The sequence below is a fragment of the Nyctereutes procyonoides genome, unplaced genomic scaffold, assembly GCF_905146905.1.
Source record: "Nyctereutes procyonoides isolate TBG_1078 unplaced genomic scaffold, NYPRO_anot_genome, whole genome shotgun sequence".
In the NCBI taxonomy this organism is placed as follows: Eukaryota; Metazoa; Chordata; class Mammalia; order Carnivora; family Canidae; genus Nyctereutes; species Nyctereutes procyonoides.
The window spans coordinates 55638141-55654879 of record NW_026575051.1 but is presented as its reverse complement, the minus strand read 5'-3'; the positions used below and the strand labels follow the sequence as shown (position 1 = coordinate 55654879).

Sequence of the window (16739 nt, the reverse complement as noted above, 5' to 3'; positions counted from 1 at the left end):
TTCAGTTATTTTCATCTACAACATACTGCAGCGGATTTTGTGCAGAAACAGATATGAGAATCTAGCGATCTTCTATTAAGTCAGACATTAAAGAGATTTACAAAAATGTAAAATTTATCACTAATTTTTTTGCTGTAAGAAAGAAGCTGTTTTCTGTAAAGATTTTATTGTTAACATATAATGCTTATTATTTTTAAATGAACAAATCATTTAAATGTCTCTTTTCATTTCTTATATGGTAAATATCCATAAGTATTACTCCAAATAATAATAAGCACTGTAAGATCCTCAACTTTTAAGTGTTTAAAAAGGAAACTGAGAAGTTTGAGAACTTCTGATCTAGGAAAGGAAGTGTGTAGAGAACCAAAGGCAGAAAGCTAAATTGAAAGAGATTGATCCAGTCTATCTTTTGTTGCTGTTTTCATCATCCACTTCACAGTCACTCCAGTTCATAGATTCCTTATCTTTTCCGACATTCTACATTTTATTATCAACATGGCTAACTTTAATATCACCTTGAATAACTTAACCTAATTCCTCATTTCAAGAGCTCCTCCACAAGTCTTTTCATGATCATCACTTCTGCTCTACTTCATTGACCCACTCCCATGACTAAACCTAAGTGATGCTGTGGCATCACCTGGATTATCTGAGAGCTCTTTAGTTATCATGACCTCTGCCTCCAGGTCTCCAAGTGGCCTCACATGACCTACCACTTCCTCTTCTCCCTGCGCATCATCCTTTCAAGGTCTCGCTGCTTCCCTATCCATCTTAATTAGACCCATTGGGGGCCTCACTGCAGCTGTACTCTTACCTGCATACCTACAGTCTTCCATCGTTGTTCTTCTGGTTCTCCCTACACACCTTCAACCTAGGACTGGTGCAACCACTTGCTTTCTCTTCTTTGTCTTATCTGCTGAGAGCCGCAGGAGAAAAATTACATCACTATGTATACAGGTATTATTATGTGCAATATAGGTCTTTGAAATCCACTGTAAGTCAGTCACCAATAATGACTTGAAAATTTTGCTACTCTTCTCAAACCTCCCAACCCATCCCCAGCCAGTCTTCTCTTGATCCTTTTTGTGACTGCTCTCTTCTTGCTTATTCTCCACCTACCTGAACTTACTCTTTTATTTCCCGTCCTCTTCCCACTTTACCTTCTCTCACCACCTTACCTCCCATTTTTCCTACCGCCTCACCATTTTGCCATCTGTACCTTTTGTACTTCATCATTTTTCCTCTGAGAAAGTTAAGCTGGCTCTAATGGCTCATAGAGAAAATTGTAGGGGGAAAAAAATCTACTCATATCACAGAAGTGAGCTTTATAGAGGTCTTAACATGTAAGAATTTGGTAACCTTGGGGCATGCTGGGTGGCTCACGCCAGTAAGGTCATGATCCCAGGGTCCTGGAATGGAGACCCATATCCGGGCTCTCTGCTCAGCCAGGAGTCTGCTGCTCCCTCTCCTTCTGCCCCTCCCCCTTGCCTCTGCGTGCATGTACATGTGCTGTCTCTCAAATAAATAAATAAAATCTTAAAAAAGAAAAGAATTTAGTAACCTTGCTTATAGGTTTTCCTTATAGGAACTTGGGGATTCTAATTGCCAGTTGTATACTAAGATGTCTGGAAGTCTTAATGTGATTTGATAAAGTTTTTGTAGAAGTTCCATTGATTTTTTTTTTATTCTTCTTTTAACCTTTATTTTAATTATAAAAGGCAAGACTTAATTCTTTCCACTGGCATTTTTTAATTGCTGTGAACATTTATTGGAAAGTTAAGGATGTGCACTTAAAAATGTAATGAGTATTTGTGGAGAGAGAAATTTTATTTTTCAAAGTCAGTATTGTGTAAAACTTGGAAATCTAAATCATGTTTTTCCTTTTTTTTTTTATAGGCTGTTGGTATTACTTATGGGAATCTGCAGAAACTTTCTGATAAATCTGCCATGGTCACAAAGTCCTTAGAATACCTTGGTGAAATATTAAAATATATAAAACCTTATTTGGGAAAAAAAATTTCCAGTGCAGGGCTGCAACTGACGTATAGGATGATGGGTATGTACTCCTGACATTATTAAAACTTCCTGGATAGCCCCGGTGGCGCAGCAGTTCAGCACCGCCTACAGCCCAGGGTGTGATCCTGGAGACCACGGATCGAGTCCCACGTTGGGCTCCCTGCATGGAGCCTGCTTCTCCCTCTGCCTGTGTCTCTGCCTGTCTCTCTCTGTCTCTCATGAATAAATAAATAAAATATTTAAAAAATAAAAAAATAAAACTTCCTTAGGTTGAACCTATAGTATAATGATAGATAGGAATATGTTAATACACTGGCTAAATCACTGTTCTCCATACAATCATAAGAATAATTTGAAAGACAATGATTTACTTTAGAGTAATTCGTGTTGGCTTTCTACTAGTGTACCCCTGTCTTGTCCCACCTCCTTTCAGAACTTTTCTTGCTATGCTTGTGTTAATACTAAAATTAATTATGGCCAAAACAGAAAATATGCTAATACCAATTTGCCATCAGTACTCTGTTGTGAATCACTCACATTGTGACTACTTAGATAATTAAAATGGACTTTTTTTTTTAGTGATTATCTGTGCTTTCTTAGAATTTAAAATATCAGGAAACCATCACTCCCTTCTATTTTTCTGGTCTGCTCTGTATGAAGGAGGTCAGGAAAGAATTTATTATAACACTAGAGATACTTCTGCTTCAAATCTTCCTTCTCATAATACTGTTTTCTCCTTTCAGAAAGAAATCTTTTTCTGTGCTTGTGCTATAACAACACAGTTCATCCTTCTTGAAGAAGTCAGTAATTTGAATACCTTTGTTCACTAAAACCATGTTACTAACCAAAAATAGGAACTGAATAAAGGGAAATGAGAAGGATTCCCTTAGAGTTTTTATAGGGAATTGAAGGGTTTTGTTTGTTTGTTTGTTTTAGTTTGTTGTTTATTTTTTTGTTTTTGTTTTTTTGTTTTTTAATTTCTCTGTGGCCTAAACCTTATATCTGCTCCCTTTGATCTTGTGAACATATGAATAAACCTGATTTGGGCTGTCTGAAACCTTTTATCTTTGTTGTGAAGGATAAAAGAATGCAAAAATGTGTAAATATGGATGATGTTGAAATGTAGTGAAAGCTATAGTAGCAGTACAAGCATCTTAATTTTAGAGAAAAATTAAGTGATAATTTCTTAGAAATTTAATGTAGTAAAATGTAGATGAATAAGTATTTCAGTGTTCAGGCTCATATTTATTGGTCTCTGTTAGATTTTTGCCCAGCTAAATGTGTGATTTCAGAATATGTCTTTATTTCACAAAACATATGATCATCATAATTGCAAAATCATATTCAGATTGGTGATATGTAGACCGAGGATAAAATTCTCCTCATAAAAAATTGAGGACCTTCTTTGTTTAGTTACATAGTTGAGTTTTGACTTAATGGGAGGTAGATCTGTATTCTTTCCTTTTGTCTAAATCTCAGAGACTGGGGACAGAATATATTGATACAGTGTTCCCCATTTATGTGTTAGAAATTAAGAACAGATAATTTATTGTCTTTATGTAAAAGGCTCAGAACAAAATAGAGGAAGAGCAAGTATAAACTTTTAAGGGTTCGAACCTTCTTTTAAGTATGTGGATTTGGGTTATCATATTCACTTGAGAGAAGGAGTTAACCACAGAAACTGTGTTTTATCTACCTGGCCAGTTCCTAACTGGGGATACCTCTGCTGTCCGCTTACAAGATGGCTAGTGGAAGGTACAGACTGTTGATAAAATCACACTTAAGATTAGGGCATCTGGGATTTTACTTTGTTGTTTTTTTTTGTTTTGTTTTGTTTTTTTTAAAGATTTTATTTATTCATGAGAGACACAGAGAGAGGCAGAGACACAGGCAGAGGGAGAAGCAGGCTCCATGCAGGGAGCCCGACATGGGACTCGATCCCGGGACTCCAGGATCACACCTTGGGCCGAAGGCAGGCACTAAACCACCCAGGGATCCCTGATTTTACTTTGTAACTCAATAATTTCTGAGAAAGGATTGAGTCATGAGTAGTAGCTTCAGCTTTCCTACTCTTTCTCATTTTTTGTGGTTTTTCTCATTCTTTATCTCTTTTCCATCCCATGTTTTTCTTTTGGTCATTTCTTCTCTTTTTAGTCATTCTTTTTTTGTCTTTGTAATTGAAATTTGGCCATGACCCTCAGTGCCCAACACAAATCTTCCATGTTTTCCACACTCCTGGGTAGACTTGGTTTCCCTGATTATGCTTCATCTGTCCATCTCTTAAGACATTTCTCATGGTTTGCCAGCTTTTATAATTATTTGTGTACTTAGCACTCCCCTACTAAATTTTAAACTCACTTGTGATAGTGGCCATATCTTTTGAACTTTTTATTCCCATTGTCATGTTGTGTTTTGAACAAATAAGAACATTTCCTGAGTTATATATTAGGTACTCGATTGGGAACTGGGGATACATCAGTTGAAGAGTTTCACCAGTATGGGAGATGGCATATACTAAATATTTCTTGAATATAATGATTTTATAAACCTAGCTAATAGTACAGAATTTATCTTTTAATGTTCCTAAGTGAGCAAAGATACTTTCTAACTATACATACATTTTTAAATGCCTATTGTACATGATCCCAATCCTCTTTTCTTTTTAAGGCATAGTATTTGCATAGAATAGAAAATAAGTAAACACATAAGAACTCTTACAGTGCAGCTCTCTTCCAGTTGTACAAGTATGCTCTCCACAATTTTTCTGCATTTTCAGCATCATCAGTTACATATAAGTGATATGTTTATAGCCAGGTAAAAGACTTGATTTTTTACAAAGCTATACTATGCATTTATATCTTTCTCAAAGTTTTTTACTTAAAAATTTTCTTTCTCGGGATCCCTGGGTGGCGCAGCGGTTTGGCGCCTGCCTTTGGCCCAGGGTGCGATCCTGGAGACCCGGGATCGAATCCCACGTCAGGCTCCCGGTGCATGGAGCCTGCTTCTCCCTCTGCCTGTGTCTCTGCCCCCCCCCCCCCCTCTCTGTGACTATAATAAATAAATAAAAATTTTAAAAAATTTTCTTTCTCTTTGCATTTTTAATACCACACGCTTTTAAATGTTCTTCACTGAAACTTAAAAAATAGGGTTCTGTGCAGCTCAGTCACTTGAGTATCTGACTCCTGATTTTGGCTCAGGTCATGATCTAAGGGGTCTGGTATCGAACCATACTTCAGGCTCCTTGCTCAGCACGGAGTCTGCTTAAGATTCTCTCTCTCCCTCTGCCCCTCCCCTGTGCTCATGCATGCTCTCTCTCTCTCAAATAAATAGATCTTTAAAAACAACAACAACAACCTAGGGTTCTGATTTGGCAGTAAAACAAATGGATTGCCTCTACCTTCTATGAACTCCTAAAACTTAAGATCTTCAGCAAAGTGTATTAACCATTGCAGAAGATGAAATATGAGAGTAGATGATGCATTTTTGGTTGGAAGAGCCTTGCTCTTTATAAGTCAATTCCTGTGTGACACCTAAGAGTGATATGAATCATTTCAAATGTCATTGGTGATGGCAGTTCCCTTAACGGGCATATTAATGTTACTTAGGATGTGAGTTCTTCTTACATTGCTGTCATTCTCCAGTTTTCCTCCTACTGGAAAAATGAGGAGCAAGCAAGCATTATTTAAAATACTGCTAAGTGAGCATTGTGTTTCTTTATGATTGATTATTGTATTTCCTTTTACAACAGAAGATTAATGTTGCTGTTTGTTGTTCTTAGAAGTGATTATTGGTTGGGCTTTTTTCTTTTAACATCAATATACTCTTCTATAAGCGTATTTTTGTTTTCCTTTAGAGCTTGAATTTTAAACTTTTTGTTTTACGGAAATAGCTTTGAATTGTATCCTTCTGCTTTCTAAGATGGAATAAAATATAAAAGTTTATGCAGTACATGTACCACAATGCAATTTGGGCAAGCGCTTAATGATCTCCTTTTAAATTCATTTTTCAAATAAAATAAATAAATAATTCATTTTTCCAGTAAGGAAGACCTCGGTAGCAGAAATATATCCTAATGAGAACTAGATATCTGCTCTTAATTACTTTATGTATTTGTTTGTTTGTTTGTTTTAAAGATTTTATTTATTCATGAAAGACACAGCGAGAGAGGCAGAGACATAGGCAGAGGGAGAAGCAGGCTCCCTGCAAGGAGCCTGATGTGGGACTCAATCCCAGGACCCTGGGATCACTGCCTAAGCCAAAGCCAGGCTTTCAACCACTTAGCTACCCAGGTGTCCCTCTTAATTACTTTATTAAACAAAGGCTGCTCATTTGTTTAGCTCCACTATCATCAAATATAGCAACTGACTCCTAGCATGAAGGAAATCATAATATATTTCATGTACTGAAGAAGTCTGCTTCTCTTCTTTCAGAATCAAAATTTAAACTCACTATGTGTGTTAAACAATGGAAAGTTATAAAAAGTGAAGTTCAGGGAGGTTGCATGATTGCTTTAAGGTATTACAGCTAATCCTTTTTCCCTACTTTAACAATTAAATTTAGTTATATCTTTTTGTGTTGCAAACTGTGTTGCGACAGCCTATAAAATTTTATGTAAGATAAAGGTACCAAAGAAGTAAACGTGAAGTAACAACATGACAAAGCCCAGGAAAAGTGAGTACACACATAAAAGCATAATGCATGGTCTTAATTGTATTCTTAAAGTTGGGTTATAAATTTGCCTCTGAGTTTCCTAACAGCCAAAGCAAAAGGGAGATCTGATTTGATCTGTATATTCACATAATGTATAGCCAAATCACATTGTGCATTTGACTATATATGTACTATATGCCAGTTGTTTAGGAAATGTACATTTTTCTTAGCCCAGAATTCTGAGAAAAAATAGTCTCTTTAGTGTGAAATAAATGATAGGACATCAGTCTTTTGACTCTAATACATGTTTCTTTTTATTGCCTACTGTAACTTGGTCTTATGTACTTTAAATATAAATGTTATGGTGGAATGGCAAAACTCTCTGGTTGGAAGGTAACCATACCTGCTGTTACTCTTCTTCTTTGCCAGGAATTCTTGTTAAATCATGGGCACAGATCTTTGCCACCTCTAAAGCCCAGAAACTACTATTCCGGATCATAGATTGTTTATTGCTGCCACATACAGTGCTACAGCAAGAGAAGGAGCTGCCTGCACCTATGTTGACTGCAATTCAAAAGAGTCTTCCTTTGTATCTCCAGGTATAGTAAGTGTGGTTGCTTGCAAGTTAAAAAAAAAAAAAAAGAAAGAAACTTAGCCTTAAAACAGTTCCTAAGCTAATGGTTTGAAAACCATACATTTTAATCTCAATATATATGTGCACATGTGGCATTTCTGTTGAACAAGTTTTAAATTCCTTTTATGTTTGGCTATGAAAACAAAGATGGAAGAGGCAAAATCTCCCAAGAAGCAAATAAAGTTGAGACAGAAGGCTGACTAGCATAGACACTGTAGTAGGCTCCATATTTGCCCTTAGAGGCCTCAGCTGTCTGCTAGCCAGACAGAGATGAAGAGACATGAGAGAAGATACTGTAAAGGAGATTAGTTGTAAAGGAGCAGAGTGGGAAGAGTTGAAGGACCAGTCTTGTCAGAGGGAACAGCAGGAAAAAGGCATGAGGTATAAGAAAGTATGACACCTTGGGGAAGAGCAAATAATTCTGTTGTGGTTGGACACTCATATAGGAGGAGCCATGTAATGGAAGGCTTTATGTGGCACACTAAGAGGTTTGGACTTGTTCGTTTACATGGGGATTTGAATGCATTGTTGATGGATTTTGATGGATTTTGAGTAGGGGAGTGGGAGTGACATATCATATTACATTTTAGAGAGGTGATTCTTCTGGTGGCAACATCTAAGTAGTTCGTGTGGGAGTTAGATAGGAGACTTGGAAGGCAGTGAGTAGTAGTTCATTATCTGAAAGTTCTGAACTAAGCCAGTGGTGGGTATAGAACTCACACAGCATATTGCAGAAAAAATTAGGAGATCTGATTAAAAATACTTGCTGAGTGAATGTTGTGGAGCAACAGAAAGAAATAGAATACTTCCTAGATTCTAAAGTGGCTGCTTATGCAGATAGCAGTGTTGCTAACTAACAGGGCAGTTCTGGAGATGTAGGGATGAAGGTAATTGATTTCTGAATGGCTTTCATTTGAGGTGCTATGCAGTATCTAGGTAGGCACTTGGAAATATTGATCTGTCATTCAAGGGAAACCACAGAGTTGGAAGTGTACTTTGTTACCTATTAGTGTCTCATACTGAAGATGAGTGCTTCTTAATTTGGGGTTCAGCAAAAGGAAGCTGAGGAAAAAAAAGGAGAATGGAATTTGATTAAGTGGTAAGCAGTCTTTCCCACAGATGGATTTTTTTAAACAGATTTTTTTTACAGTTTCTAAGAAATTTTAAGTTGGCTTTTCAATTCTGTATTGATAATAACATGATAAAGTTTAGCATGTTTGCAGGCAGAAAGATGAAGTGTTGCCAACTAGGGAATATGGGTGGGGAGGAACCTTGGGCAGCAGGAGAGTCTGAAAAGTGTGTTCTCTGTGGCCTTTTTTTTTTCTTTTTTTTTTTAAGATTTTATTTATTCATGAGAGACAGAGAGAGAGGCAGAGACACAGGCAGAGGGAGAAGCAGACTCCATGCAGGAAGCCCGATGTGGGACTCCATCCGGGACTCCAGGATCACACTCTGGGCTGAAGGTGGCGCTAAACCACTGAGCCACCCAGGCTGCCCTCTCTGTGACCTTCTTAAGCCAAAATAGTATAAAGAGAATTCTTACTAAGGGTACCTGGCTGGCTCTGGCTGGCTCAGTCCATAGAGCATGGGACTCTTGATTTCAAAGTTGTGAGTTCAAGCCCCATGTTGGAAGTGGATCCTAATTTTTAAAAAAGGAAAAAAAAAAATTCTTAGAATTTTGTAAGTAGTAAATTGAAAAATTTGGTGAATTTATCCATTTGGCAGAATTGACATAGAGCTATACCTTTAATTTCTTACAGATACTCAGCTGTCCTCTTTAGAGTTTTTAGAACATATCCATTTATTCATCTTCTAATAATGTGCTTTCTTTTAAATAGAAACATTGAAGAAACTGGGTAGGAGGTGTTCATTGCTTTTCTTTTTCCAGTTGTTATTTGATAGTATCTTAACAGCTTTGTGCTTCTATTACAAATAATCTTTCATTTGTAATAAAAAATGGAGGCATAAACATTTCTAATTATTTCTCTAGAAAAACACATTATGAATCACAAAGTACCAAATTATAAGTGAACTTTTAGCACATAATATGTCATTATGTTGGTGATTGTATTTTAGTAATATGCGGTATTTAGTACCATTGTCAGAAAAAATTATATTTCTCAAGGTGTTGGTATACATTTCACCTGTAATCCATATGGAAGTATTTTGTAAATTCTGTACAAAAGGAAGGGATTAAATCAACAGAACTCTTCTCTAAACCTCAGTTTCCTCAGCTATAAAATTAGAGATTTGATAATACCAACTCAATGTTTTTTTGAGAAACTTAAATTAAATAAAGGATATAAAGCACATGGCACAGTGCCTGACATATGAAACTCTTAAATTGCCATTAATCAGAATTGTACTCTTCTGTATTTCTTTCCTGTCAATTTTTTAAAAATTTATCACATTTCTTATCATGGAAGATTTTTAGTATAAATTCTGTAGTGTCACTCAAATAAATGACCAGTACAAAAAAAAAATTGAAAAATGTATTTTCCTGTTTTGAAATCACACACAAATGTAGTTGATGACTGTGGTGGTCACGTTCTCTAGGTATGAGAGGAGGAAGGAAGTTTCCTTTATCTTCTTGCACTTCTCCCCTGCTTCATTTGAGTACACCCCAAAGGCATGCATGTTTGGTTAAATACCACAGTGTAGGTGTTACCTACCCAAGCTCAGCAAATCCCTGAGCCCCATATTAACATCATCTGTTGATGTTGGGCCGTGTCTTTGTTGATTGTGGTTAAATTATACATTCTGACATGAATAGTAATGCTAGGGACTAAATTAGTAAGTTCCTTAATATATATTTTGTTTTAACATTAATTGGCCTTATTTCTCTACTTTTTTCTCTTGTAGGGCATATGTATCGTGTGTTGTCAATCTCAAAATCCAAATGCCTATTTGAACCAATTGCTAGGGAGTGTTATTGAGCAGTACATTGGGCGGTTTCTTCCAGCTTCCCCGCATGTTTTAGGTCTCGGACAACACCCTGTTTTGTTGGCATTGAGAAACTCCACCACTGTTCCACCTATGTCACCTCTAAAGAAATGCATCATACAAGTCATAAGGTACACCTAATATTTTTTTTAAATGGTATTTATAATGTATTAATCTTGATTTAAAAAATAAAGCATCCCCAAAGTACTGGCCACCCTTAGGACACTGATAGTTTAGAAACTTTTATTTTCCCTGAGAAACATTATCTAAGAATTACTAAAATGACTTTTGCTCATGGCAGTCTGAGTCAATGCTCTTTAAATTGCTTGTTTTCTCTACATAGCTATTATTTTCCTTATATATGTCCTAAAAATACATATATTCTTAGTTCTTATTAAACATTAAGTATATTTTTCTAATATAGAAAACACATTATTTATATTTTTAAAAGGTAATATCTAAGTGAAAAAATGAATACTAACATGAAAAAGGAAGCACTAAGAAATCCTGTTAGTCTACTCTCTGTCTTAATAACTTCACTTTATTATTGGTTCCATAAATGAAACTACCTCTTAGGTTTTCTGTTATCTTTTAACTGCAACAATGGAAGATTCAGTAATAGAAATTATTTTTTCCTTGTCTTCATGGAGTATTTAGCTTCATATGAAATTAGTTTTTATTTTATTTTATTTTATTTTTTTTTATTTTTTTTATATTGTACAAAATGGACTTTAATACGAAGATGGCAACAAGAGACAAAAGGCATTACATAATGATAACAGGATCAATCCAACAAGAGGATATAACAATTGTAAATATCTATGCCCCCAACATAGGAACACGTAAATATATAGAGTAAATATTAAAATACATGAAAAAGGAAGTTGACAGTACTATAGTAATAGAGGACTTTTTTTTTTAATAAATTAATTTTTATTGGTGTTCAATTTACCAACATACAGAATAACACCCAGTGCTCATCCCGTCAAGTGTACCCCTCAGTGCCCGTCACCCATTCACCCCCACCCCCCACCCTCCTCCCCCTCCACCACCCCTAGTTCATTTCCCAGAGTTAGAAGTCTTTATGTTCTGTCTCCCTTTCTGATATTTCTCACACATTTCTTCTCCCTTCCCTTATATTCCCTTTCGCTATTATTCATATTCCCCAAATGAATGAGAACATACACTGTTTGTCCTTCTCCGGTTACTGTGGCCAAGTTCAAAAAGGGTGTTGCCTGAGTTCTTCTCTGGGATTTTGATGGAATCTTGTCTCACATTTAGATCTTTCATCCATTTTGAGTTTATCTTTGTGTATGGTGCAAGAGAGTGGTCCAGTTTCATTCTTCTGCATGTGGATGTCCAATTTTCCCAGCACCATTTATTGAAGAGACTGTCTTTCTTCCAGTGGATCGTCTTTCCTCCTTTATCGTATATTAGTTGACCATAAAGTTCAGGGTCCACTTCTGGGTTCTCTGTTCTGTTCCATTGATCTATGTGTCTGTTTTTGTGCCAGTACCACACTGTCTTGATGAACACAGCTTTGTAGTACAACCTGAAATCTGGCATTGTGATGCCCCCAGATATGGTTTTCTTTTTTTAAAATTCCCCTGGCTGTTCGGGGTCTTTTCTGATTCCACACAAATCTTAAAATAATTTGTTCTAAGTCTCTGAAGAAAGTCCATGGTATTTTGATAGGGATTGCATTATACGTGTAAATTGCCCTGGGTAACATTGACATTTTCACAATATTAATTCTGCCAATCCATGAGCATGGAATATTTTTCCATCTCTTTGTGTCTTCCTCAATTTCTTTCAGAAGTGTTCTGTAGTTTTTAGGGTATATTTTGAGAACCATTTGAATGGTAAATGGTTCTCCAACCTTTTATTTTCAGGTTGTAGGTGTCCTTCTGTCTAAAATGAGTCTCTTGTAGACAGCAAATAGATGGGTCCTGTTTTTTTATCCAGTCTGAAACTCTGCGCCTTTTGATGGGGTCATTAAGCCCATTCACGTTCAGAGTTACTTGAACTTCTTCTTAAAGGGGAGTTTTAAGAGTCCCCCTTAAAATTTCTTGCAGAGCTGGTTTGGAGGTCACATATTCTTTCAGTTCCTGCCTGTCTTGGAAGCTCTTTATCTCTCCTTCCATTTTGAATGAGAGCCTTGCTGGATAAAGTATTGTTGGTTGCATGTTCTTCTCATTTAGGACCCTGAATATATCCTGCCAGCCCTTTCTGGCCTGCCAGGTCTCTGTGGAGAGGTCTGCTGTTACCCTAATATTCCTCCCCATGAAAGTCAGGGACTTCTTGTCTCTTGCTGCTTTAAGGATCTTCTCTTTATCTTTGGAATTTGCAAGCTTCACTATTAGATGTCGAGGTGTTGAACGGTTTTTATTGATTTTAGGGGGGGATCTCTCTGAAATTAGTTTTTAAACTTTAAGATGCTGTGGTGATATATGGTTATACCTTGTTTTATTACACTTCACAGATGCTTTTTATTACAAACTGAAGGTTTGTGGCAGCCCTGCATCAAGCAAGTGTTTTGGCACCATTTTTCCAACATTATTTGTTCACTTCATGTCTCTGTATTACATTTTGGTAGTCCTCACAATATTTCAAACTTTGTTGTTATTATATTGGTTATGGTGATCTGTGATCAGGGATTACAACTGGCTGAAAGCACAGATGATGGTTAGCAATTTTTTAGCAATAAGGTATTTTTAAATTAAGGTATATACATTGATTTTTTTAGACATAATGCTGTTGCACATTAATAGACTACAATAGAGTGTAAATATAGGTTTCTATGCACTGAGAAACAAAATCATTTCACTTGTTTTATGTGACATTCACTTTATTACAGGGGTTTACAACCAAACTCACAATATCTCTGGGTTGTGCCTGTGTATTATCCTTACCTAGTATTTTTTCCTGTGTTTTTAATGAGATTTGATAGTTACTACAGAATTCTATATCTAAATCTGTTTTGTCTTCTGTTTTTGTGTGTTCCTAGTGTTATGTTACTAAGGTTTAGAAGCTTTATATTCTTTGTTCCCTTTCCTTTGCTATCCTTTGGCAAATGACTGCTTCCTTCTTTTCACATCTCTCTTTCTTATCACATTATATCTAGACTACTGTAGGAGTCTCTTAACTACTTTCACTGTGTCTAGGCTTTTCTTCCAGTTCAGTCTAAACAGTGCCCCTAGATTACTTTCCTTGAAAGTCCATTCCATACTGACACTTCTCTGCCTGCAAACCTTCATTTGTCCCTTTTTTGCCAGTGGAATAAATTTCATATTCCTTAGCTCTTTGTGATCTGTTACTGAATTTTTCCAAATATACAAGATATGGAATCATATACAAACCTTAATGAAGACTGGTTTAGTGATTGCCTTTCCAAATGCTTTACATTTCCCTACATCATATTTTTTCATGCCATTTTCTCCATTAAAATGTCATTCCTTTGGGCTAACTTCAGCCTAGACTTTATAAGACCTACACCTAATACCTCTATGTACTATGATGCTTTTTGCCTTCTTCTGAAGTCTTGTGCTCTGTAAAGATTCTCTTCACAGAACTGTAATATTTTGGCCTTACTTGTATCTGAATTTCCAACAAGACTATGGTAGTCTACCACTGTATTTGAGACATTAAGTAATTGTAGTACAAACCGAATGACAAATGCCAAAACGAAATTAAAATTTTAAGGTCATAAAACTGTTTTAAAGCCCACTGCTTAGAATCCTGGCTGCTCTCATTGACTTTCCGATTTACCAGAGAAAAACTTTTTCTCTTGATTTCTAATTGAAGACCCAAAAATGTAACAGTTCCTATTTTCTGTTTTTAACTACTCAGGAAGGTAGCAGATTGCCTATTTTACCTCCCTCTGTTCCATGCTCCTCTACTGCAGTTTCCCATCTTTGTTAAGGCTCCTTCCTCTGAATTCCTGAGAAATCTAGAGTTATCCTTCAAAGCACCTATCACATTATATTATAATAGCCTTTTTTTTTTTTTGCTTGTCCAACTTTTCCACTAAACAGCGATCCCTTTGCCTTCAGAGACCATATTTTATTTAACTTTTCATTCTTACACTTGTACCTGCTATGCTCTAAGTATGCAATAAATGTTTAGTCTAGGAATTCAACAGTGAACAAAAAAGACAAAAAAATCCTTGTCCTCAAAGATTGAATGAATGTTTTAATATGTGATACTAGTTGGAAGCCATCGTATGGACTAGAAATGATTATGAAGACATAGTTCCTGCCTTTAAAGACTTTATAATCCTTAATGATTTCCATGGCTGATTTTGGCAAATTTTATTGCTTTGCAGATACATATGGATGTCTAGCTTAGATTTAGTTGTATTTGACAATTTTTCATGTTGTCTAGACCTTTTAGAAACTGAGCAATTCCCACTTTCATTTATTTACTTAAATATAACTGAATACCTATTATGAGCCAACACCTGCTTAAGAGGTGGCAATATAAAAGTGAGTAAGATAAATTACCTTTATGATCTCTGTTGAGTTCTAATGCTAAAATTTGTTTTGCTTTAATAAATCTTAAATTACCTCTGATTCTTTTACTTCCAAAGAGAAGGAAAGAGGTAAAGCTGGAATGAGAAGCTAATTCCTAGGACGGTCCCCTTATTGATTTGTAAAAATAAGACCCTTCCCAAATCCCCAAATAATAAATGTGAGGAGAGATTTCTTTATGCAAATTTGACATTAAAGAAAATGTTGCATTGTTGAGGAGCTGTTAGAGGAAATTGGGCTCATATTAGAAGGAAAAAAAAACATATTAGCAATTAGGTTTTTGTTTGGATTTTGATTAACTTCATTTAAAGATCAAATTGTGGGCAGCCCCGGTGGCGCAGCGGTTTGGCGCCACCTGCAGCCCGGGGTGCGATTCTGGGGACCCAGGATCGAGTTCCACATCGGGCTTCCTGCTTGGAGCCTGCTTCTTCCTCTGCCTGTGTCTCTGCCTCTCTCTCGCTCTCTCTGAATGAATAAATAAATAAATCTTTAAAAAAAAATAAAGATCAAATTGTTTTAAATTTAGTTTGTGTCTGTATTCTACTCTGACCCCTATAATACAGTGGGGATGTATAGTCATTGCTCCTAAAATTTTATGTTGGAAGATAGCATGGTAAAATATACCTATTTTTAAATTTTTAATTGTGCTTTATTAATTCGGGGGTTAAAATTTGTCAGTATCAAAAACTTGTATGACATTTTATTTTGCTCATTGAAAAATTAACTAGAAAAAAAAAACAAATTGTGCTTCTTTTTAGGAAGTCCTACTTTGAGTGTAAAGGGTCCTTGCTCCCTCCTCGCTTAGCATCTATTCTGGCCTTCATTCTGCAGCTCTTCAAAGAAACTAACATAGACATTTCTGAGGTTGAACTGCTCCTCCCTGGCGTCTTAAAATGCTTGGTGTTGGTCAGTGAACCCCAAGGTTAGTTTGAATCTGTATTTGTTAAACTTTTCTTTATTTAATATCAGTTTCTATATGTTGTGTAAAAACAAACTCCAGCCATCAGATAGCTGAGGTTGGACATGATAAAATGGTTAAAAACCTGACGTGTTTCAGTGTAGTTTACTTCTGTTTTGTTTCTTCCCCCAAGGCAAACAGTTTGTTTAAGGGCTCCTTCCTCTGATTAGAGTTGTTAACCTTTTAAAAAATATTTGTTTAATCCGACAGCAGTATTAAATGCAACTTACATATCATGTGGTGAGGGGTCAGCGTTAAGTTCTTCCGTTCAGATTTCTGCTAGAATATCTAAGCTGATTTTGTGGGCAAACCTGTAAGGATCCTTTGATCCTAATCCTTTTGTTTTCCGTCTCATCAGCCTTACTGCTAGGGATCTCTTTAAAATATCATTTATTTCATCCCCACTGTGAGTAGCATGCTTTAATAAGCTTGTTGGAATATGCAGAATAGTAGCCATAGTTCTATCCTGAAGGAGTTTTTAATGTAAATAGGAAGCTGTGCATGTGAGTGAGTGTGTGTGTGTGTGTGTGTGTGTGTGTGTGTGTGTGTTATCATTATAATGTGATTGTTCAGGACAGGACTTCTCAAATGCATCTACCTAAGTACTTCTAACTGCTGTGATAAGTGAGTGCAATGTGTATACTGAAGAATCTGAAGGCAGCACCCAAAGTGGTAGCTGAAAGCTCAAATAGCTCTTCGATTTGTTCTTTTATCTCAAAATGTATGCATATTTTGTTTAAATCTCTATTTATTTTAATAATTAAAATTGGGGTTTTTTTTTCTGCTCCCAGGCTTGATTATACCAAAAAAAAAAAAGTTATGGTGTGTTAATATAGAATACCTGATAGTAGCATCTGTGCACTGAAAAATACCCAGATGGCACCCCAGAGTCTTCTTTAGAAATTTTGTCCTCATTGAAAACTTATGCATACTTTCATTGAAAGCCTATTGTGGTGTACAATACAAAATTTGTTGAGACAGAGCAGACAGTATAAAATTTTTAGCTAGC

At 36.0% G+C, this 16739-nt stretch overlaps 1 protein-coding gene across 3 annotated transcripts in view; it reads left to right on the top strand.

The window, feature by feature from the left end:
• Nucleotides 1-16739, top strand: part of MMS22L (MMS22 like, DNA repair protein) — a 129503-nt gene that overhangs the window by 99408 nt on the left and 13356 nt on the right. For 2 of the 3 annotated variants that reach the window (XM_055329987.1, XM_055329986.1), the window contains exons 19-22: nt 1897-2056; nt 7096-7265; nt 10163-10374; nt 15531-15694. In XM_055329987.1, coding sequence (XP_055185962.1) covers nt 1897-2056; nt 7096-7265; nt 10163-10374; nt 15531-15694 — 706 coding nt within the window. The remainder of the gene's footprint in view (nt 1-1896; nt 2057-7095; nt 7266-10162; nt 10375-15530; nt 15695-16739) is intronic. The other variant, XM_055329988.1, reaches the window with a different exon arrangement.